Source organism: Epinephelus lanceolatus, chromosome 18 (genome assembly GCF_041903045.1).
Source record: "Epinephelus lanceolatus isolate andai-2023 chromosome 18, ASM4190304v1, whole genome shotgun sequence".
NCBI lineage: Eukaryota > Metazoa > Chordata > Actinopteri > Perciformes > Serranidae > Epinephelus > Epinephelus lanceolatus.
The window spans coordinates 26,269,825-26,294,664 of NC_135751.1; the positions used below are offsets into that span (position 1 = coordinate 26,269,825).

Sequence of the window (24,840 nt, forward strand, 5' to 3'; positions counted from 1 at the left end):
CCTGATCTTGCATGTTGTTGTTGGGAGGGATTCCTCCTCACACAGAGGCTCCTCCATTAAATCTGCATGTATTCATATTAGCCAGTAAGCATGGTGACGTCTGGCTTACTTTAAAACTGGGCTGAATTCAGGCATGAAAGTTCGATCTTGACCTTGGAAATAGTTTTTATGGGAAGAATTTAAACACAAAGTGCACTTACTGGAGCTGGAATAATTTTTGTGGGCTGAATTTGGTTGAAAAGTGAAAGCTTCTTAAATGTCTAGGTTACTGTTTCATGTTTCCCACTAAAATACAGTTAAAGGATGGGTTCACAGTTTTTCAAGTTTTAAAACAATACCGACAAGCCCACTTGTACATTGAAAGAGTTATTAGTTGCTGCAATTGTCAGTTCCTCCGGGATTTCACAGGCTTTTTTTAAATTGGATTAATCCCCACATGGAGTCCAGACACTGGTGGTGGTGGCTGATGACTCTGAGGCTGATGGCTGCTGAGGTGGATGAATCCGTAAAGACTGGGTGGCGATGGGGAGGTGGAGGGTGAACACAATGGCAGCAAGATAGAACTATGGCAGAGAAAGAACCATATTTAAAATGAGGAGCAGTAAGATGATAGGCTGACAGAGAAGGTGTGTCGCTGTGCTATCAGTTGATTGTGAATCAGCTGATGACCCAGACAATGACACCTAGAGACAGTGAGTAAGAATACGTGCAAGGAGTGAATGGCAAGGTGAGAAAGAAACTTAGAGCCTGAGCATTAAAAGTGTTGTCTTCCTGACTGAACTTTTGCTAGAGCTTCATTTGGTGAAACTCATGAGAAACGACTATGATTGTATTTGTGGAAAAGCTGCAGTAATTGGCGAAAATTGAAAGGTCAAACATAATTTACAGGGATTGGCTGAATTGGCATCAGTTGTTGCAACTGCAGCATCTTAGAGGAGCTGAATTGTTCAGCGTGTCCGTTTTGGCTTTTAGGAAGTTCATTAGTTCCAAATGTGATTTCAGTGTAAGAGACGGGGTACAAAATCTACATTTTGAAGTTCAGCCAAATCTAAACTAAAGCTTATGCAGCCTCACTTATTCAAATTAAATGGGAAGCTTCCAAAATTACTGTTTTTTTTTTTTTTTTGTCTTTGTGTTACTGTCCCCTCACCAAAGCTCAGCATCGGAAAACTATCTTGGTGAAACAAAGACTAAATTTCGCACAAAGAAGACTTCAACTTTGGAAAATACCCACTTCATTTGTCTAAGTCAGACCGCTGAAGCTTCATGTTAACTTTGGATAAACTTCAGAATGCATTTTTGCACAGAGCATGGATTTTAATAGGAGGAGGACTCTTTTGAGCTGGCCTGGAGGAGGAAGAGTTACAGCAGGGTTGTCAAACTCAATTTAGTCCATGGGCCACAAGCAACCCGATTTGATCTTAAGTGGGCCGGTCCAGTAAAACCATTACATGATGACCTTTAAATAACAACACCTCCAAATGTTTCCCTGTCTTTAAATGTAAAAAAGTTAATTCTGACAACTCTCAACCATTTACAAAAGAGACGATGAACAGCCTGAGATGTCTCAAGAAAAATAAGTGCAGTTTCAACAATATATCTCAGTTCTTACACATTCAGCCAGTCTGCTACTCACTGTCCTTACCTGCAGTGGTGTAGTCTACGTGATACGCAGGTATACACCGTATACCCACTAAGAAAGCTCCAGGATTTCCGAATACCCACTTAAAAATGTGCAAAGATCCGTAACAATATAGTTTTGTGACAGAACTTTAACTTAAGTGATTTTATTTCGCAAATACCGGGTAAATAACTGCAATAAAATACATTTTGCAGGGGAATGTGTCTCCTCTTTTCCCCTCCATTCATAAAATTCACCCTGTGCACTTGGGTTTTTGTTGACATTGTCAAAAAGTGATAATTATACATTATGTTTATTATAGAGGTCATAGTGGATGGTGTTGATGTACTGGAGTGCATTATATTGTGTGGTGTTCTCATAATTTTGCCCAATCCATTAATATGTATTGAGGGGGACAAAATATTAGGAACACTTTAATATATTACACTCCAGTACGCCAGCACCACCCAGTACAACCTTAATAATAAACATAACATAAAGTTTAATTCTCACCTTTCTGACAATATCAACAAAAACTGAAAATGTAAAAAGCTTCATAAAGTAGAATGTATGACAGAGCTGTTGGATTAGATTGCACGGGTGGACCTAATGAAGTGGCCGGTGGACGGACAGAGGGGCACACACACACAGCGTGTTGCAGAGGTTAGCGGACAAAATACTGTTGAGGGTACTAAATATGGGTCACAACCAGTAATGGAAATTTTTAACAAATATCGTTGTCTCTCCGTCTCGTTTAAGTGTGAGGTGTGTACTGCCATAGCGAAACTTAGGGGTACGGTCAAATCTGACACAAATATGGCGGTGGTCTCGTCGACGTGACGTCACTGTTACCCATGAATAGGTCACTGCCAGGCCTCCCTACGAGGCTGGGAGGGAATCATCACAGTATACCCACTACAATAAACTAGACTACACCTCTGCTTACCTGTGCATTTTTCCAGACATGTCCACTCCTGTGTAGTGATGCTGACATCACCACACCAAACTAAAGTGGGTTAAGAAGAGCATGTTAAGTTATCCCCTGCCTTTCAAACCATTTACAAATCACAAATCTTGGCTGTACTTGAAAGTCATACTTGAGTAAAAGCATAGATATCTGACCAGAAAATAATTTTGATAGAGGTTAAAGTCACCTAATTGAATATTACTTGAGTAAAAGTCTTAAAGTAGCTGATATTTACTGTACCTAAGTATCAAAATTAATTTTATTTTAAATTAAATTTTGAGCATAAAAGTACAAGTAAATGCAGGTAATAAAAAAGCAAGTGGTCAGAATTCTAAAGGCTTTGACAGTTTTTCTTCCTAACATGTACACCACCTTAAAATGGAGCACACACAAAGAAAAACAAGGTCTTTTCCACAGCTTGAAAGGATTTAAAGGAAACTTTTCAGTATCCAGGGCTGACACACTGCAGTAGAACAGTCACCACACAGTTACCTGTCACAAACCTTTATCTTGTTGGATCATTACTCATCCTCTCTGCTGAGGGACGCCATTTTCTGTTTCCATCATGAACTCTGCCTCATCATCCAGTCGAGTGTAGTCACTAGCATGTAGCATCTAATCTGACACGTAGCCTGGACTTGACTGGAGATCCAAACTTAACTGCGGCTTTGAAAGCACTTGTTTGCACTCGCCCTTACAGTACGTGATTAACCTATGATCTGACTTGCCAGCTCGGACCACTGATTCACCATACCTTCCGATTTTATTGAGAAGAGAAGAATTTGCGGAAACGCCCAGATACTGGGGTAAAACTGGAGTAAAATACTTTTACTCCAAGACGAAGATTTGTATTGGAGTAAAAGTATACATTTTATTTAGGAAATGTTGTGGAGTACAAGTATAAGTTGACAAAAATATAAAAACTACAGTACAGATACTCCCAAAACATTCTGACAAAGTATTATTACTTCGTCACATTATACCACTGCAACAGGGTTCCACCAATATCATTTTAAGATAGAAGTCTGATGCAGATTCTTTTATTGTGTAGCTGCTGATTGACAATATTTTGCACAATATTTAACATCTTTAAATATAACCACAATAAGTATTTATTGGTTTTTGGTTTTTGCTCCTGAAACCCGCCACCTCTTAGCCTTCACAAGTGCATCAACATGGGGTGTGCAAAGCGTCTAGTGGGCCAGATTGCACCCTGTGGCTGGCCTGTGGGTTTTTATGTTTGTCAGCAACTAGTTGCTCTTTCAATAGGAGTAAGGGCTCATGAGTATTGTTTCAAGCCAGCTCTGAAAAAAAGGGCCCTATCCTTTAATAAAGCAGCCATTATATGTTCCCAGACACGTTAAAGCTTTTACTTTCCAGGACATGTTCTTGATCTGCAAATCACCAAATCAATGCAAACTGGGTGTCACTGGAGAACAGCTTATACTTGTTCAGGCGTGAGTATAGACAGTGCAGGCAGTGCGGTTGCACTGGGGCCCAATTGCCCACTGGAAATACACCTGTGTTCAAAGAAGAGCTCACATTAAATCATAAATGGTGTGATCTTCTATCAAGTCCTCAAAAAGGCCAGCCCATCTCCTTTAGGGTTTTCTGTTTTTGTAAAATAGTATCAATCTATAACAAATTACATGCTTATTCTACATAGATTATAAAAAATATAATTTAACTTTAAAAAATATTTAGTTAAACTTATACTTTCCTATTTTCTTTTGTATGTTTTGCCATATACAGATAAGTAATGATGGTTGCTGGGTAATATGTATGTTGATGTCCAATATCAAGTCTCTGTTTAATCATGTAACAAGATGATACCATTTACAGCAGCAGCTTTGCTTTTTTGGGGTTATTCAGCTGGATTTAAAAGTATATTTTTGTCTAAACAAACCCAAATAGAGCCAACAGGAACACTTGGTGTCAAATCTTAAGTATGTCTCTATGACATTTAATATTAATGACCAAATAAGGAGTGTGTGGGCGTGGTTTGGTCAGATGTGATTGACACTGGGAGACAACCTTAAGCAAACAACCTCATCATGATTCAAATATTGCTAAATTCTGACTGACATGGCCTTTTTCCGACTGAGGCAAATCTGTGAGGAGAGATTCAACGACACAGACAAACATCTCTTATCTGTTTTAACTTTTGCAGAATATTTTTTTTACCCCATTGCTCATAGTAAGACACCAACTGAGCCTTCTCTCCACATGCATTTGAATGTTTGTGGTTTTAGTGTAACATGCATCATCTGACACATGACTGACACACACGCGCGGTGCAGTGACAACAGAAGGGGACAATACAGGACATGCAGCAGACAAAGAGCTGCCTGTGCTGCTCAGGAAGAGGCCTTGTTTCACTCTGATGTGGCGAGCTGCAGTACCTGCGACACACACCGAGTTCCTGTGTTGAGTGTATGAAGTCTGGTGCACGTGGCAGGGCGATGAGTGACACAGGCACACACACACACACACACAGGCAGCTCTGTCTGCATGAGTCCTGACAGGCTTGCCGTAGGCCATCAGTGAGGGAGTGAGAGGTGATTATAGAGCCATGTGGGTATTAAGGCTTATTGTCTGCAAAGTTTTCTATAATGTTGGATATCTTTGAATGCACACAAGACGGGTAAACAGCCTGAGTGAGTGAGACAGATTTTATTTTTGAATGCCTGAGAGAGAGAGAAAACGACAAAGAGGGAATAAGAGCATGAGCCAGAAAACAATAGATAATATTGAGCCGCGGGTTCTTTGTTTACATTGTGATTTAAAACTGCTGCGGATGGCGGTTTCTGAGTGATTGTCACTTTTTGCAGAAAATGGCAGACTCCATTATCTCTTTAAATTTAATACAAATCTTAAATCCCTGTTGTGCTCTTTGCTCAAGTGAAGAAAGCTTGCTTTATCTATCAGCTCCCCCTCTGAAGCTCCTTCTCTTTGCTCCCCACGCAGCCAATCAAAACCCTAAAGTGAATTATGATAAAAAAAGAAGAAGAGGAAGCAGCAGGGCCAACGCCTGCATGGCTGAATTTCCATATAGATAGACGAGCACATTAAAGTTGTCTATCTGCAAGCTCACTGTCCACCCTTCCTCTTATTACATTTTGATGGAGAGATGGCCGCTTCATCTACATCATCAACTTGCAAACCCCCCTTTCCCCCTCCTCCCTACCCTCTCTCTGTGTCGTGTTCCTATCTGCCCTGGACACTTGATTGTTTCTGAACCCGTGTTGACCCCATAAAGAGGAACCTGCGCCTGGTTTTCCTGCCACAGTTTGTTGTGTTCATTTGAGGTTCTTATTGCTCAATCTAGCCCCTTCCTCCTCCTGTAAAAGCTACAGTTCATGATTCCCCGGTGGTGAGGAGAAAAATAAAGGAGAAGAAGAAGAAGGGGGGAAAAAACAGAAAGGCAGCTCCTCATCATGGTGCTTCCAGGCTTACATGTAAATTAAAACGCAATTAAAAACAGGCAAATAAGCTGTTCCTGGGAGATGGGGAGGGGAGGGGAGGGGAGGAAAGCGAGGAAAGGGCTCTCAGGATAAGGGCCTGCGTCACTCATCATTAGCATGGCATTAGACTGAGGGGAGCTAAATCTGAACACTGGGTCACAGGCACATTTAGAGGAGCTGCGTCTGCTATACTGCGAGGTCTCCATGCCGATGAAAATAGCCACACCATCCCGAGCAGAGGGAGTAATTTCTGCCTTACATCAGAGCAAAAAAAAAAAAAAAATCCACGCAATTATTCAGTGGATTATTCAGCTATTGTTCTCTGAGGCGTACTATTGTGTGCTTACTATTGTGCTGCAAGCTTACTGTTGTGTTTTCCCGCACAAAACCAATCGAGTATCCATCATTGATGGCGGCGAATGAATAATTTTGACATACAGTAGCACTGTGCTGCATGCGCGAGCAGAAAGGTGCAGCTGTGCACTCTCTCAGCACTCAGACACCCATGCTATCCTCCTCGCTGCAGCTCAATACTGTATCGACAAGTCGTGCATTCAGCCGCATTCTGCCAGAATTCCACTGCACCACCTCCTTCCTCCGCCCCTGATCTCGGCCCTCACCCCTACCACCCCCCTGGAAGCCTGGTGCTGTGCGTAGGCCCCCCTTCTTCCTCTTCTCTCCCTCTCCCAGGCTCCCTGCTACCCCCCCACCTCCTGCTCAGGCTCCTGGGTAGAGGGGGATCAATGGGGGAAGCTTATGTTGGTGGTGGTGGGGAGTGGAGGTGGTGGTGGGGGTGAACCCCACACGACGGCAGCCTTGCAGGCAAGCAGGCGGTAGGGCACAGAGGGGAAGAGGAAGGAGGGAGGAGAGCCCACCCTGGCAGAGGAGCACCCCTCTCTGCAGACCTGTCGCCTCGGTGCAACAATGGCCGTGACAATGACACTGGAGGAGGAATTTCCGCTGCCCCCCCCAACACACACACACACCTCCCCACCCCATCTTCATAGTGCATTAAAATCAGCAGTGCCAAGATGAATGGCTTCCTAATAGCTTTCATTTGTTACAATTATCATAATTAAACATATGTCAGGGGCAGACAAAGGAAACGGGAGATTTCTGTTTTAGCACCTGAAGCATGGGGATATGCAGGCACTGGAGAGGGGTATCCATTGTCACAGCATAATTAGCCTGAATGTGTGTTGTAATCATACAGCATATTTACATTAAAGGGCCTCTATTTCACTAATTCAGCCAGCGAGTTTCCATCTTGTTTTCAGCAACAGTGAACCTTGATTCTTCCGTCTTCGTGCCCTTTGTGTGCATGTTTCATCTGTATGTCCTTGCTACATCAGCCTGTTTGATAGTCGAGCTTAATGACCGCCCGCTGAGTGCCGTGAGAATGGCTGTAGGGCCCTCTTAACATTTTTGTAACACCACCACCAGCACCCCCCTCCTTCGCCTAGTCTAAACCCTGTCCTTGCATTCTGTCCCTTAAACCAATCAACTCTTTTCTTCCTCGTCGCTGTGGAGGAATGAATCGGATGCTTGGCTATGGCCGACGCAGAGCTCTTTCTCTCCTCTCTCCTGTCTCCTTTTTTGTCCCCTCTCTTCCTCTTCCCACCACACCTTTTTTCTTCTCCTTGCCCTCTGCATCAATCACACTTTCCCAGCTTCTCTCCCCCTCCTACTCTCCCCCTCATCTCTCCATTCCCTCAGTTGGCACTCCTGGCACCGTGGGTGGTTGGGTGCCAAGGAAGGGAGGCCTCCTGGCTCTGCCCCCCCCCCACCCCCACCCCCCTCCCCTCCTTGAGCCACCATTTTGTGGATTGCTTCTCGAGCAAGCCAGCTGTGTGCATGCAGAGTGAAAGACAGAAAGAGGGAGAATGACGAAAAGAAAATTGGTGTTGCAATGGAAAAAAGGTCACAAGGCTGAGCTCCCAGTGCTTCCTGCTGAGACCGGATCAGAGATCAGGACTTAACCTGACCCTGGCCCTCCTACAAACACACCCACATAAACACATGACACAAACATTCTTACGTGCACAACATTTCCACACACTCTCAAATCCACCTTTAAGTCTCCTTTAAACTCACAGAAAAAGTTAAGAGCTGTGATGTTAAAGTAATTTCCCTGCTTTTACATGTCTTACAGAAATATACTCTGTCTCTCCAACATGTAATGATATAAAACATTGACACAAAATGACACCATATTGAAAAAAGTCCCTTCAAACAGGAGATAAAAACACAGACTGGTTGACCCTGAGTTTATCTTCATGTTTTAGATAAGAACTCGTTTGACCTTGACAGCCTCAGCAAGGACAAAATAAACGCTGAAAGGTTTTTTTCTTTTTTTCAAAAGCACTCATGGAGCATTAAAAAAAATCAAGTCTATAAATTCCAGAATACAAGGACAGTTTTGAGAGCTTCATAAACATCCACAAAGTGGTCTGAGTTTCCGTGTTTGTTGTTCATTTAGGAGCATTTTCACACCGCGAACAGCTTCGTTAAAACCCGGAGGAAATAAATCAGAAGTGTGTCTGCGCTGTTGAATTTGGGGACTGAGGTGTTTTCCACAATCAAATCACCTGATCTGATCGATTGAATTTGATCAGTGCCTTGTTTTAAAAAAATTCTGTGAATGTGTGTAGGTGTTTTTATTTCCCTGCAGATTGCTTTTTGGTGTCGGCAAATCGAAACTCTCCTCTTGATTTCCAGTCAGCGACTTTAATCAACACCGTGCGCCAAAGTCAGAGGTGAACAAGTGCACAGGAGGCACGAGCTCACCTGAGCGCATTCCTGAGAGGGCGTGCAGACCATTGGATCACTATAAATGTTCACACTCATGATGAAGATGATTACATCTGGACATATCTTAGTGCTTCAACGGATTTGCGGTTACTGAGGTGATGATTTGAGGTCATGATAAGTTCCACAGATGATCAACATTTATAAATGCGCGTCGGGGAGTGTGGATCTCTCGGCCACAGATGGATATATAAACACACGCACACACAGGACTGACACAAAAAATATTTTGTAGATAACGAATGCTTTCTAATTCCCCAAACCTTCATACTTGATGCGCATCCTGAGTAAATTAAGAAGTCATTCTTGTGTTTGGTGATGCTGCTTCACTTTACAGTGCTGCCAGGTGATTGCAGCCCACTCTGGTGAAGCCTATTGATTTTTTTTAAAGCATACACAAATATATTTAGATTATATCGAGCTGTGATCACATCACAGACTCCGACAGGCTGAGTCAGAGGATTTTCCAAATGATTATCTCTTGTCTTGACGCAGACTCCAGGCGTCATCCCCGCCGGTGCAAACACAAAATGATACATAATTTGTATTTTGGGTACCTGGTGAGTAAACAGAGCTCACGGTGAATACCTTCCCAACTCTTGAATTTGCTCCATAATGCTCTCACACACCTTTAATGCTTTTTGAATATGCATTTCGATTCGATTAGATCTATTCAAAGACAAAACAGTGCTTGAGGAAACGATGGCTCCTTGGTGCCATTTTTATCAAGAGCCCGTTTGTTTGTCACAAACTTAAATTCTCCCTCTCCCTCTCGGTTTCTCTCCGTCTCTCTCTCCTTTCATGCTGTTGCTAGGGAAGCAGGGCGTATGCGCTCCCTGGCCGCGGCTGAAGGGCACAGGAAAAAAACAGGAATAGGGCGAAAAGACGGAGTTTTAATCGAGCATGTTTGCGACATATGAGCCTTAACCCCCTCCTGCGCACATTTCAAGACCAAAACTCGGGAATTAATGAGTGTAAAACGCCATATTTCGGCGCTTTTTCTCCATTGCCTTATATGGCAGGGCAGAGATATATCGTGCCTGTATTTAATAGGCTGGCCGCTGCCGCTCTGCTTAGAGGCTTCACTTTAACCCTTGTGCTGCTGAATTATTCTTTGAGCAAGAAAAGCCTCACTTTTTAGCTCGTTTAATTCTCATTTGACGCAATCAGTGCCAAGTACCCAAACGAACTTTCCTTTTTTAAAGAAAATCACGCGCACAAATGCTGATTTACGCACAGAAACAGGTATTTGACGCACGGGCGCGCTTTTTCTCTCGTGTTTCTAATTAAGTGCCCATAAATCCGGTGACTTAATGCGGATGACATTTACAGCACATAGTACATACTCAGTGGTGATGTGGTTTATGCTGTCGGATTTAAATTGTCAAGATGCAGATAGATATCCGATATTACGACCAATAACAGGATGTAATGGGGATTTTAGGAGGGGAAACGAGCTGAGCATGGTGGCACCATTAGAAAGTTGCCACAGGTAGGCTGAAGGCTGCACAGCAACCCTCTGCTGTGTGTCAAATTAATGGCAATTGAGCCCAGAGGACATGGCACTGGTTTGACGATGGGAGTGTGTGTGACCTATATTTGCAGGGCGCTGTCAGTAGATCGAAGTGTAAGCCTCCGTGTGCACATCTTTAACTGTTTTAAGGGGATCAGAATTCTTGTTTTTTTTTTTTCTTAAAAAAAAGGGGAACTTGTGTTTCATCAGTGCCTCAGCTCGAGTGATAAACAAGCTTTGATGATGCAGTCACCCTCAAGGCTGGAGGACTGTATTGTTTTTGTTATGCAAGTCTCTAAAAGTGTTTTTAAATGATGTGGAGACAGATGATTGGTTGGCAAAATTGGTCATTTCAGCTCCCTCAGGTGCAGCTCTGCAGCATCAAAGCGCCTAAAGCAGTTTCTTTTATTTCTGTGTTCAGTTATATGAATTTTAATGGCAGCATAGGGATCTATTACTATTAATTTACACCCACACAGCATATGTAAAACTCAACCACTCAAAGTGTTTTTTTCCTCATGTGGATGGTACATTAGCTGTAGGAGGAGGGGTTCCCATGAGCTTTGCTATCGAAATAAACAATAAAGCTGCACGAGTGGATTTTATGCACACATGCTGTGACAGTAAGGTAGTGATTGATTTAAATTTCCAGATATCCCTCCCGCAGTCCAGCACGCACGGGATAAACCTCAACCTCTGTGCAAGGTCTCCACCTCCCCCTCCTCTCCTGACGTCATGCAACGAGCCGAAGCTATTGCACGAAAAGGGCTGCTCGCAGCCGCACTACTGTGAATATCTGTATGCTCATAGCCAGGACTGTGGAGTGTGCAAAGGAGGGAGCGCGCGCGCGAGAGAGAGAGAGAGAGAGAGAGAGAGAGAGAGAGAGAAAGAGCGAGCGAGCGAGGAGGAGAGGTGGAGGGAATACAGTTGGATTTGGATACAACTGGAAAACTACCAAGCGCGCACAGCACGCACCGAGCGGAAGGCACATCGACGGTGCGTTGCCAACATTTCACCTACTCCCCCCCGTCCCCTGCGTTCAGATCCAGGCGAGAATGGAGCTCCCCGCCGCCGGAGAGCACGTCTTTGCGGTGGAGGGCATCGAAAAGAAGCGCATCCGCAAGGTAACAGAGAGAGGGCATGTTTGCAGAACGCGCTCGGGACGGTGAGATATTGCGTTTGTGACACGAGCTTCACCAAATTTTTCCTTCTCCACCATCACAGGGCAAGATCGAGTACCTGGTCAAGTGGCGAGGCTGGTCTCCCAAGTAAGTCCTAATGCAACATAAGCTTCAACAATTAACCCTTGCATGGCATTTTTGCAACAAAATCAAGTGTTGTTACTTAATAAATGCCATTCATCAAGGGCGTGCGCGCACAGTGTGTGTGGTTGTTTGTGGCTGAGTGCGCGCGTGTGTGTGTGTGTGTGTGTGTGTGTGTGTACGCTGGGAGAGCGCGGTCGGTATGTGTTTCAGTGTATCCGCGGATGCCTTCACTAATTTATGCGAGGGAAGGGGGTAGGCACAGCCATGTAATCCCGTTTTAATTATTTCTGCTCTGCCAGCGAAATTACGAGACAGTGGTGCTAAAATGGCCGACTGTATGTTGGTGCTGGAGGACTGTTTGGAGAGCACAATTTGTGTGTGACATGTTGGCTGTGCAGTTGCGTGTCCCCATGGTTGTTTTGCTGTAGCGGGAATGTGGCTGATAGATGTTGCAAATTTATATTCAAGTAAACAAATGTGCAGAAACATCTTGTGACAGTAGGCCCTGCTTTACCTGTCCACTCCTCACTGGCTGCACTGTAAATGAAGATGTGGGAATGTGTGTGTGTGTGTGACGGTCAGAGGCTGAGGCCTGTGTGTCAGTTAGAAAAAGGAAGTCTGCACGTGACAGCTCTCTGACAGTTGCCCTCTCCTCTCTGCAGATACAACACATGGGAGCCAGAGGAAAACATCCTTGACCCGCGGCTCCTCGTCGCGTTTCAACACAGGTGAGAGAGATGTGGACTTCGGACGAGGCCGCAGCAGCCTCCAGTTCAGCCATGACCATATATGGGCATGGGAGGAGGGGCGCTCCAGTAACTCTAGCACTGATCTCCCCCTCCTCCTCCCCTCCTCCTCCTCCTCCTCCTCCCCACAGGACTGTCTCCTGGGGAAAAGGCAGGGGATGTGGTAGTGAGAATTCCTAAATCATACTAATGGGAGGATCGGACACGCGGAAATATGCATGGATGTAGACGTAAATTGTAACAAATTATCATCTGATTACGTGATTTTGCATCAGGAATCAGAGGCCTCCATGTCTGCCATGACCCAATTTCACAAAGACAACAGACATAGCTGCCTTTTTTTGCCAGATGGTGCACGATGGACCGATGAAAATGGGAAAGGAATGTGGATCAGACTACAAATATTGATATAATCATACAAGCATCACATTTTACCGGTTGCTTTGTAAAGCCTTAGCAGGACAGGTGCTGAATTAGCAGCTGCACTCCAGAGCCTGGCTGTTTTCATTCAGGGTGCAAGACGCAAGCGCAGCAGTTTGTTGTGGTTTCACATGAGGAGGCCAAGCTGCTGCCTGATGGGATTCTCATCACTATTAGCAGTCAGAGATCTGCCTCTACCTCTGCAGGCTGATGCTAGATAGTGTTTTCCTCCCTATCTCGGGGGGTTGCAGGGGTCAGAACCCTCCTCAATATGTAGAACATGTCCATCTGTCTCACCCAGTAAAAACAACAAAGTGACAGAGGACTTTTATTTGACAAAATTAAAGACATTTATACCATAGATTGATGCAGAAAAGGCACAAGCTGGTGCATTAAATCTCACCAGAATGCAGGAAATTAAGTGTTTGATGCTCAAAATGTGCTGGCAGAGGACACTCCCCCAAACTCCCCAAAATCTACGCCTCTTGTTCGGCCTGATCTGGTGTAGTCTATGGATGTCTGGGCCAAGACTTCCTCCTCTGTACACCTCGGTCAACCTATATAAACAGATATCTTCATATTATTGCAGATGCATTTTAAAAACAGTCAGATTGCACTTTGGCTAGTCCATTCCGCCTCTCACTCAAACGTAATCGGTAAACACTACTCGGACTACGAACGGAAAGCAGAACATTTCAGATACCAATATCTTGTCCCGTCACCTACAGATTCTGCGCACATGTGCAGAATGTGTTTATAGAGGTCACCCTAGTTTTGAGGCATCACATGCACCTAACATCTGTACTTTGCTGTGTAATGTTGTGGAAACAGAGTATCTCACCTTGGGTGCATAAATGGTCGATCTGCTTTGGTGCAGACATAGGTTTAGTAGAGGCCTGTGAGTTAATCAGAAACACATCGATGTCCGTCACAGAGGTTGAGATGTTAATGAATACTAATGCTGCTGTCAGTTTAGCCCAGTGGCGCGTGCACAGCAACATCTTGTCTGGGTTGCTGGACCCATGAGGCCTGCGAGATACACTCTCTCTGTAGGCCACCAGGCTGCTTGTGGGACTGGGTAAAGACACGATGGCTGGGGAAAGGAATTCGCATTTCTGAAAAGGCTAATTGACACGCAGTGCTCTCCAGCGTTTCTAGTGTACCGCTCTCATATTCCCCCGCAGCCTGCCCGCCCGCCTGTGTGTGTGTGTGGCTCTGTGCTGATGGTCATGGAGTGCTGCCTCTGCGCCGTGTGTGTGGATTCCTCTCTGCTCCCAGAGGATGGGGGAGGGGATCCGACAAGGGAGGCTGTAATTGCCAAATCTTCTGTGAATAGGGGTCACCCCGTTGGACGCTGTTTGAAAATCGCACATACATTATAGCATTAAAATGTAGACTGTTTATTGTGGCAATTTTCTGGCAGCTCTGATAGTTTGAACATCTGTAGCAAGAGGCCAACAATAGGCCGGGCTCACGCATGCCTGATGAAGCCTGAGTGCTGCCGGCCTTCACCCACCGCTGGTTATTTATGAGCCAATGATGAGTCAAGGTTTATATCAGGCAGCAATATTTCACAGACAGGCCCAGTGCTTGATGTAGTCAGTACAACAGTAACATGTTTCACTCTCTCCTTCCTTTATAAAAACATTTCCAAGACATGTTTGTTATTAGTCAGATATTCATCACCATACATTTTCAGGGTGGAGGCGTTGTGTTGCACAAGACGTTTCGGTTTGCATGCTTTGAACAGCAGCATGTATCCCAGAAGTACTCCACAATGTTGTATTTATCCCATTTCATCCCTACCTCATGACCCTAATTAGAGATTTAATGTAGAAGGAAGGGCGTGCTGCAGGAGGGAGGATGTTTGAAAGACAAGGAGAGATTTTCCCCGCTGTAGCCTTAATTGAATTTCTCCGGGATAATGAGAATATGGAATGGGCCGATTACCATGGAGAGCTATGCAAATAAGGACCATAACACTTTGCAGCAGGTCACATGTGGGCATTCATTAGTCCTCCAAATCTAAATTCCACTTTTGACCTTGAATAGGTGGAAGAAAATGAACGAACACTCCAAATGTCAAACCTGTAATTTTCCATGTGATGTAATTAGATTTTTAATGCAGAAAGGTGAAACACTGTCAGTCAGATGAGATGTTGTGTGTAGAAGGTAAACATGGTGCAAGGAAATGTAATTATCTTTTGTTTTCACAGAGAGAGGCAGGAGCAGCTGATGGGATATCGCAAACGGGGGCCAAAACCAAAACATCTTTTACTCCAGGTAATTATCCTCTTTGTCATCGACTAGTCATCACACATAGTTTCTGTTCAAATGCTGATTTAGCCTTTGTGTAGGTTTTACTCTGCGAGAGGCCTAAAAGGGGAAGAGGCCTCTCAGGTGTTTTAGAGCTGTAGTCATTATGGTCGTGGTTATTAATAGATTTCTTTGATAGAGATGGAGTAAGAGGCAAAGAGAGGATGGGGTTCTACAGCTGGATTTGCCTGCACACTCATCATGAAACTGGATTCACTGCCTGAGGTTACGCAAGCGCTGCTTGAGTGCACTCGTTTTATCTGCATGTTCATTATTTCTTTATGCTAAATAGCTTCATGTACAAAACACAGTTTTAAACAGAGCATGTTATTGTAGGGTCTTTTTGCACCAAGGAAATCTGTTTCATCAGAATGTTTTCTTTCATTTCCCTGTTTGCAAAAATAGATGGCTGAAAGCAGCACCCGTGACGTGCTCTGACTATCTTAGCTCGGGCCTTTACAGGAGCGTATTCTGAGCCAAATGTGATTATATATTTTGAGAGACTCTGAGCTGATTGCTATGCAGTGTCACTCCTTAAGAGGCATACCACTCTGCCAGAGTCACACGTGGCCAGCAATCAGGGATAAAGCGTGACATGTCTGGTGGCACTTCTCTGACCTGAGGTCACAGCCAAAGCGTCTTGAGCGTTCCGCTGCAGTGCCCCTCTGACGGCCCGAGGGGTCAGCCTGTACAGGAGGAGGGGGGAGGGCACAAGATGGTAGGAGGATGGTCGTAAGCTGAGCACTGATTGGATGGTCTGTTTAAATTTCCAATAGGCTTCAGCTTCCTGTAAACTTTAATGTTATCTGTATTATAGTGTGTGGGCTCGTATATTTTAGCTGTAGCTCCTTTTAAAGGGGCACTACAGCAACTTTACTCATAAAGGTCAGTCTGTTCGTCATGCTCAGTTTGTGAAAGCATAATGACCCCTCTGGCTCTGGAGGAGAAAATAACCCTGATGATGTCATAGTGATGTCATCAGGGTGATCTAGTCTTGGGCTTGAGACACGTATTTGTAACATAAAACTCTGCATAACAAAATGGGGGAAGGAGTTTGACAGACAATAGCATTTGCAGACAGGGAGGGTTAAAAGACATTGACGCAAGTGGAAAGCATTGTGGGAAATGTAGTATCTAGCGTTACGGAACATGATATGTACTAGTGACTAAAAATCAGGATATGTCAGCCTCTGTTGCATTGATTTTTATCTCTTGTCAGCCTCCCAACAAGTGCAATACTAAAGTGGTCTAATTTTTATTTATCATTTTTAAGACATCCCAGAATTCCAATCATCATTATGTTTTGGTCTTGACAGTAAGATTTTGATGAAAACAGGTGAAATGTTAAAGCTGTTGTTTTGTCTCTTTCATCAAGGTGCCCTCATTTGCCAGAAGATCCAGTATACCTGCAGGTTTCGAGGAATCATCTCAGGATGCAGAGGCCAGCCTCAAGTCCGATCCCGTCCCATTCCAGCGTCCCCAGCCTCAACAGTACCAGCTCAACAGCAAGAAGCACCACCAGTACCAGCCCAGCAGCCAGGAGGTCCCCGCTGACCAGCCAGCCAACGGCAAGAAGAAGTTCATCTACCAGCTCAACAGCAAGAAGCACCACCACTACGAGCCTGACCCCAACATGTACGACGCGCAGGCTTCCAGGCTCAAGGAGGTGGTCAAAGTTCAGGAGCCGGCCAGTAAACCGACAAATCCTGGCTGGAACTTACCGCTGGCTCTGCAGCAGAAATGGGTTCGGGACAAAGACACAGGCTGCTTGAGCAAAGTCAAAGAGTTGGCGGTAGAGGTGAGGAAACCGGCTGTTAAAGACGCTGAGAGCGAACATGCCCTTAAACCCAACCCTAAAGACGCAACCCTACCTAGTGCTATTAGCAGCAAAATGAAGATAATCAAGAACAAAAACAAGAACGGACGTATTGTTATAGTCATGAGCAAATATATGGACAGCAACAAGGTTCACGGAGCAAAGGGTAAACACGGGGAATCTTCGGGCGAAGTGAAACCCCAGAACACCAAACCGTCAGAGAACAATCCAGCGCACACGACCAAAATGGTGGAGCACCCGGAAAACGGTATCCCCAAAGAGCTCTGTAACGGCAGCTCCCCCCCTGCCGCCGAGCATCCTATAAAGTGTTCCCCAAAGGACAGACATTTCTCCAAACCATCGCCAAGCACAGCAGAGGAATACAACACTGAAGTTGCTCGTGGTCAGGCTGATTTACCAGATGATCTACCCCTTCAGTTAACCGCTAGCTCGCCCTTGACATCCTGGGCTGTTGACACCAACATCCCGACCCCTACATCTGTCGACCAGATCAGGATCCCTTCTTTCCCCAACGACCGCAAGCGAAAGCTGTCAGGTCCCATGGAGGACAGGAGCGCCTCTAAAACCTACCTGACTTGTAGAAGCTTCAGCATCCCCAGCACTGTGGTCACACCACCTCAGGACAAACCTATGGACCTCCACTGCAGTGGACCACGCCACAGCAGCACATGTACATACGAGGTTATGGACTCTGGCAGCCAGGAGGAGCCGATGGATCTCAGCTGCCCAAAGACTAAGAAGCAGGTGGAGCCGGAAATAGAGCCCGAGCCTGCCGTCACAAACACGCCTCCCGTCGTAGAAGACACTCAGACACCTGCAGAGAAATCAAAAGAAGCACCTGTTAAAAAAATCTCCCCTTTTATGGGAAATATCATAATCACTGACATCACGACAAACAGTCTCACCGTCACCTTCAAGGAATATGTGTCTTTTTGAGAGACTGTTTGTAAAATGGGACTACCGGTGACCGATTGGATGAATCCTGTGAATATGTGCATATGTAAAAACATCAGAATTTTGTATATGTGGAAATTTATAATTTATCATTCAAATTCAATATGTTTCTTATAATGTTTTATACTGTAACTCCAATGTGACGTCATAGCCAAGAAAGTGCCCTCGAGGATTTGAGCGAATGCATTTGGGTGGATGTGTTCCACTTTAAAAAAAAAAAAAAAAAAAAAAAGCTGTTTATTTGTCATATGGAGCTTGATGGGATACTTTTGCTGTTGTTTCATACCTGTACCAAACTTATAACCTGAGATGTATGAAGGTTTATACATATTTTGTATGAATAATATCACTTATTTTGGTCCTGATAGAAGGTAGAGAGGATGTTGTTGAATATATGGTGATCGAAGATCAATTGAAAGCACTTAATTACATTTTCATACATCGGTTTGTGTCATGAGGAGAGGAGAAAGTCTTATTTCACTTTTTACTCCACACAGGTGTGCTCAAACTGACTTGGCATACATAATTACATGTTTTGTTTGTGGATTGCTTAAGAAAACACGATTAGCCATGACATCCAAATTTAAAAAGCAGGTGTGTGCGTACAGTGCAAACACAGCGTGAGGCACACTCGGCTGTGTCAAAACCTTTAAGAAATGTCCTGCGCTTTTCTTCCTTTGTCTGGTTTTTGTCAGTGAATATGCCGTTGCAACCAGATCTTACTTTATTGCACATTTCAGCTTTTGCAAACATTTAGGGAATAAAATGTGACATCTCAAAGATCATTTACCATTAAGAAGACTTAAGGATTCATACCATAATTTATTATGTTATTGTTGAGCTCTCATTCTGCTGGAGTTACTTTAAAAGTACATGATGCTAGTCTCATTAGGAGCCTCCTAATGTTGCACAGATTAGCGATAATCATCTCATTTTGCTTTTGAAGCTCATCACATGATCTGAAAAACACATTGTACTACTATTTGCTTTAGACAAAGCTTCCATTAATGAGTATGTTACACGGATTTAATGTGAGTGGCGAGGCTGCCTTTTTATACTGTTACATGCGATCCAATGAGTGCAAGCTGTTTTGATAATGCTGCTGATAAATCAAATGTCAAAGCTGTTGGATGTCCCCTACATTTGAGTCTAAATTGCCTTCTACGCACGTTTAATGCAAAACCAGTGAGAATGCTGAAATGATAGTAAAAATGAAGCATATTTATTGACGTTTGATTTGTTGTTCAAAAACAACTACAAAGATGCTCTCTGCATCCGAAGCTGCACGTAATTCCACTGAACAGTTAGGAAGATATTTTGTCTGTTCCATCTCTGACTTTGTTTTGTTCATTCTGTCTCGCACTTGGTTCAAAATCAAAATGATTGATATAAAGTATGTTCTACCACGAGTTGGCTGACTCATTGTTGTTGGCACAGCTTATTGGATGGTATGTTCCACAATAAAGAAAGAGAAATGACCTCTGATATGTTGTTGCATTGATATGTGGTGGGTTTGGTTGGTGTGTGGATATATTGAACGTTCTATTGGCAGTCTTTTCACAGTTGTTTCTAGCGTTCCAGTGGAAGATTTATGTACAATTGTTCTAGCCCCGCAGTTGTTATGAAGCCTTTCTGCTCATATGGAGAAAGAACGGAACAATAAACACTAGAAACACTTACTTAGTTGTGAACCATGAATAGAAAAACAGATCACGTTGCATAATCACAAACGATCCTGCACAAAGGGCCCTCTGTATTGCATAACAGCACCAGCCACTTGTGTTATTAAAACTTTACCCCTGCATTATTTTTCTACTGCAGCTCGACTCCGAGCAGGAATGTAAACACACAACATAACTGCAGGGATGGCTGTTATGCAATTCTTAGATTTTATCAAGAAGAAGGCGTCATGTGGAGCAAGTATTTGGCCGTCACGTGGCTTGTAAGCGTGTGTGTGCCGTCCCAACACAATGTAGCAGTGAAGCGCATCGGTTATATGACATTTAAATATGTTGTGTCTGCACTGGGCTTTGTGGCATTTCCAGATCATTGGGTAAGTTGCTATAAATGGCTGTGTTGCCTCGTAAAAAGGCCTGTGTCACCATGACACAGCAGTTCTCCCTACACTGTTATCATACAGTGAAATTTAGATGCGAGTTCAGGCCTACAGAGGCACAGATAGACATGCAAACTTCGGATACACATGTGCACATGTCAGCCTTAATGAATGGACTTTAATAGGCTTTTCTCACAGCAGACATTTTGACATGTCAAAGCAGGAAAAGCACAGGTGTTGCTAATAACACTGAAGTGAACCAGTGACATTGATAGTGAGCCAGCATGCAAGGATCCTGAAATCAAAGCAGCTTAATTGAATATAGCTATCATATATATATTATTTACACCTGTTTTGCTCCTGCTGTGACTTGTCAAAAAGGCCTCATGCTGACTTTGCATGACATTTCCAAATACTGCAGACCTCTCTGTCCCTGTCTTGTAAGTATTGCCTGCATTGTAATTATATTATACGGGCTATCTACACACACAACATGTATTGCTCATCCGTCTGTCCAGGGAGAGGGAGCTCTCCTCAGCTGATCTCTCTGACACTTCCTCCATTTTTTCCTTATTACAGGGGTGTTTGGGGAGATTCTCATTATCCTAAGCAGTGGTCTAAGGACAGAGGGTGTTGTGTGCTGCACAAAATGGAGGTAAATTTGTGATCTGTGATACTGGGCTGTGTAAATAAAACTGATTTGACTTAAGGAGGATCATTTAAGGGCCTGTACGCCTGGACTGATGTGAAAATGTGAGCAGAAGTTGTTGTTCTACTGGAATCTCAAGCTTGTAAAAAGGTTAACTCTTGGAGGAATGTGTGTGTGTGTGTGTGTGTGTGTGTGTGTGTGTGCTTTATTCATGGGAGTTGCCTATCAAAGAATGTGACACAAACAGAAACCTCTAAAAGGAAAAACAAGACAGAACCTGGAGCTCTTTCTATGTCCACTCAGATGGATTGTAGTGAAACGAATGTTGCCATAGTTTCCAGCATTTCCACCTATTTTTAAAAATGAATAAACCCCCCCGAACTCTTCCCTGTTATCTTCATTTTGTTGCCAGTTAAGTGTCATTTCTCGCAGAGATTGCCTCTGTGGTTTTCTGGGTTACATGTGCGTAAAATACATGTTGAGCCAAAGTAAGAAAATATTTTCATATATTGAAGGCCAGCACTGAAGGCAACACCACCCGGCAGCTTTACAGATCTGTCAGCTACGTGGATCTCATAGAGTTTTCACAATAATTACCTCAACTTTATATTTGTCCTAACCTCATGTCACTCATAAAGACAGACTTTTAATTCCCTCTCCCTCTCTGAGATCTCGTGTTGGAAATTAAGATAACCAGCCAAGGTGGGAAATTAAGAGTTAATTAACTAAGAATTCAAATATCGCCGACTTTGGCCTCTTTATCATGGGAATGAATCCATTAATTAATAAATTAAGAATGTATTTCGGGTGTTATTTGGGCTGTGTGAGCTCCTGAAGTCTAAAAAGGACAAAAATATGACGATCAATCGATTAGTCCAAACAGGCCCAGAGGGGACTGTCTAAAACTGGCAACCAAAGACGTGAAAGACGCGCGTTTTCTCAACAGAAATCAAATGATATGAGCGGGATTTCAAAACCCACGAACGCACACACACACACACACACACACACACACACACACACAGACAGCTCACAGGTCTCTCTGTGTGTGTATGTGTGTGAAGGGTATCTATATAGGCCTTTTATGGCTTTGAACCAACTGTGTGAGTCAGTCATGCATCCGTAGGAAACTGAAACATCGTTGAGCAGGGGGCAACATATTTATAGACCAAGTGTGATGTTTCACATTCCCCCTTTATCATCGTACCCAGCAGCAGCAGCAGCCTGCTCAGTGTCGGTTTCATCCCCGCACAGTGCGGCAGCCTCACAGGATCATGTCAGCAGCAGGATCGTTTGGATAATTTAAAGCCCAGTGTGTGACCCGGTGGAGGCCTGTTGCTCAGAAAATTTAATAGGTCTAAATAAAGAGGTAATATTTGAGAATAAAAGAATGAAAGGGGCTTGCATTAATTAGGGGATTATCTGTGTTTTCTTTTAGAATACATACGAGGTGGAACAAAAGCATCAGTTGGTGTTTCATTTTCATCCAGACAGAGCTGTTAAACACAAATAGATGCAACCTAAAAATCTAAAATAGTGTGGGAAATGAGAGCTGCATGACTCTGTGGTGTATCAGGCTGCTGTAAAGGATGCTTTCTAATTCAAAGCATGCGCTGAAATGTGGCAAAGCTGCAGGTTTGAGCCACACCGCTTCACAGTTTCTTGCTTGTGGTTTTTTTTTTTCTTCTTAATGTGAGAGCCACCTTCAGTCGAAAATGTCGCCCGGTAAAGTAGGACAGTGAACAGCGAGCTGTGTGCAGCAGTTGCCCAGAAACCAGAGAGCCAATAATGTTCTCACAGAGCCAGCACTGTTTATTCATGTACGGCTGTCGCCATTGCGGCTCCCGCAGACTCACTTTTCATCGACTCACAGCCAAATATGGAGAACCGCAGCAGCGCAGCAGTGTGCGCGAGGCTGCCTGCGTCTCTGCACGCACCAAGCCGCCTTTCTCTCTGAACACAAACCGTGCAGGCTATAGCCATTATAGCACCGACAGGAAATGTCGGTCTACAGGCTATGACTATCAAAATGGTGGTTCATATTTCGACGGCAGCCACAACGCATCTTTTGTCCGCGGCGCGCCCGCCTTTGTCTGCTCCACAGCGGGGAGAATTTAAACAGATAGCAGCAAATATATCATCCAGTGTCTTTAACGTGATCGACGGTGGAGACGGACACACCGCCTCCCTGCTTATGTTGCCATTTCATTTCACACATCTGCAGGACACGATCCCACATCCAATCACATCACAAATAATTAGAATTAATTAAGAGACAGCCTTTTTACTTTCATGGATGTCATTTACTGTAGATATTAAATCGGGATTTTATGGTTTATAAAGCACAATGAAGCGCGCAGATCAAGACAAAAATGGAGACAAGCACATTTGTATGCAATATTTCCCATTAATACTAATAATCAGTGGTGAATGCGTGTGAAATAACTGTGAGGATTTCTGTTTTACTGTCACCTTAAAGCTGCAACCACTTTAAAAACCGCCACAGTGGCCAAATAATGTGTTGTCAGTCAGCGGAAATGTGTGGCCCACACACAGTCAGTGGCAGCATCAACAAAAAGCTTTGGTGGCAGACAAGATAACTGATGCGGGGACTTTATATCTGCTTTATTCATTAAATAAATCAGCAGTCACAGGCCTGCACAGACTGCACATATATGTTGGCATCCATTTTAATCACACTAAGGGGAAAAAAGAGGAAGAAAATCGAAGTAGAAAATCTGAAAATGATCAAGTCTTGCGCCCATGCTTTATTGTGTTTACAGCATTTTTAATTAATTAAATTATTTTTCAACGTGTTTTCTATTTGACCTTCCGTTAAGTTCAGTTAAAAGGCGGATGTGTATGGCCTGGAGGCTTTGGCGAGATTAAGATAAGCTCATGTTTCTCTTGAGAAAATGTATCCAAGCTTTGGTTCCACATTTATTATTTTTTTAATTTTCATTATCATTTAAAATGAAGGGCTGATGGATGTAGAAAATGACACCTGAGGCCTACACAAAATTAAGTCACAGTTATGTATTCAGTCATTTTTTTGTCCATGTTTGTCACTCAATTATGTGAGTAATATTCCGAGTAAATGTTTTTTATTACCACCATGATATTTGTTCAGTATATTACAAAAAAGGCAAAAAATGTAGTAATAATTATTATAATTATAATAGTAATAAATTTCTACTGACTGCAGAAAAACATTTTATTTTTAATTAAATTATAAGTGCTTCGTTTTATTTGTGACACCCACAAACATAAATCAAAATACATAATAATAATAATTATTATATTATGTTTCCAAACTCTAATAATAAAATTAACACTGTCGTCATGGAGGAGTAACCAAAAAACAAATTCTTGGACCCAACAGGCCATCATGGTCATATTTATGCAAGGGGAAAAAAAGAATATTAAATTTAATTAATTGAGGCATTTTTATTGTCTAAAGATGCACAACACATTCCTCCACTGATTACAGAAATATAGTTTTTGTTTTACGCAAACCAAAGACAGTTCATCCGGGTTAATAACATAATTTAAATTTAGCCAAACTTTAACTTTGCAGGTAAATCACACCCTGCCCTGCTGGGTGGGGTCTACTTTACTAAATAAAGTAACACCTTGGCTCAATACTTTCCGAAATTCAAAAGTCACCCAAGACTTAAATAATGTAATTTATTAGCTCAGAATAAAAGCTGATGTAGATATAAAGGCTGTGGATATTCTGCTTGTTTGTAGGGGAAGAAATCGACATGAAAGCGGTCGTTTTGACCATTGTGTGGTTTTCATGTAGCCTGGTTCCTCTTATAAAAATTATATCATAAATAGCTAAATAACCCGACTTCCATTTGGTGCTGACGGGCAATAGATTGAACAAAATATGTAGCCTCTGCATGATCATTAAAAACCGACCGAATTAAATGATTTTTTGTTTTTTAATCGCTCTCCATTCTGCATCCAATAAATCTTTGTGCGCTATAGTTGTGCTGCCTCACCGACAGTGCGTAAATCTCAATGCGCAAAAGTCAAATTACGCACGGTATTGCTTTATATTGTTGCTCGTGTAATATTTTCTCTTAATATTCAGCACCTGAAAAGCTGGAATTGATAAAGAAAATGTGTTGTCGCATTTTTTATTGAACAAATTATTTGAAATAATCAGTCACGCACCTGTAAACTAATGATAACCAAAGTGTGTCTAAGGGTGAAAGT

At 43.2% G+C, this 24,840-nt stretch overlaps 1 protein-coding gene across 1 annotated transcript; it reads left to right on the top strand.

The window, feature by feature from the left end:
- The first annotated feature begins 11,145 nt into the window (after window positions 1-11,145).
- On the top strand, window positions 11,146-19,396 carry cbx4 (chromobox homolog 4 (Pc class homolog, Drosophila)). Its single transcript, XM_033644288.2, has 5 exons — window positions 11,146-11,497; window positions 11,598-11,641; window positions 12,301-12,366; window positions 15,021-15,087; window positions 16,496-19,396. Exons 1-5 carry the CDS (start codon window positions 11,174-11,176, stop codon window positions 17,891-17,893), a joined length of 1,899 nt encoding a protein of 632 aa, XP_033500179.2. The 5' UTR covers window positions 11,146-11,173; the 3' UTR covers window positions 17,894-19,396.
- The last annotated feature ends 5,444 nt before the right edge of the window (window positions 19,397-24,840 follow it).

Coding starts and splice junctions, on each gene's coding strand:
- cbx4 (XM_033644288.2), top strand. CDS start 11,174: ATGCTCATAGCCAGGACTGTGGAGTGTGCAAAGGAGGGAGCGCGCGCG. Junction 11,642..12,300: donor TGGCGAGGCTGGTCTCCCAA/GTAAGTCCTAAT, acceptor TCCTCTCTGCAG/ATACAACACATGGGAGCCAG. Junction 15,088..16,495: donor CAAAACATCTTTTACTCCAG/GTAATTATCCTC, acceptor TCTTTCATCAAG/GTGCCCTCATTTGCCAGAAG.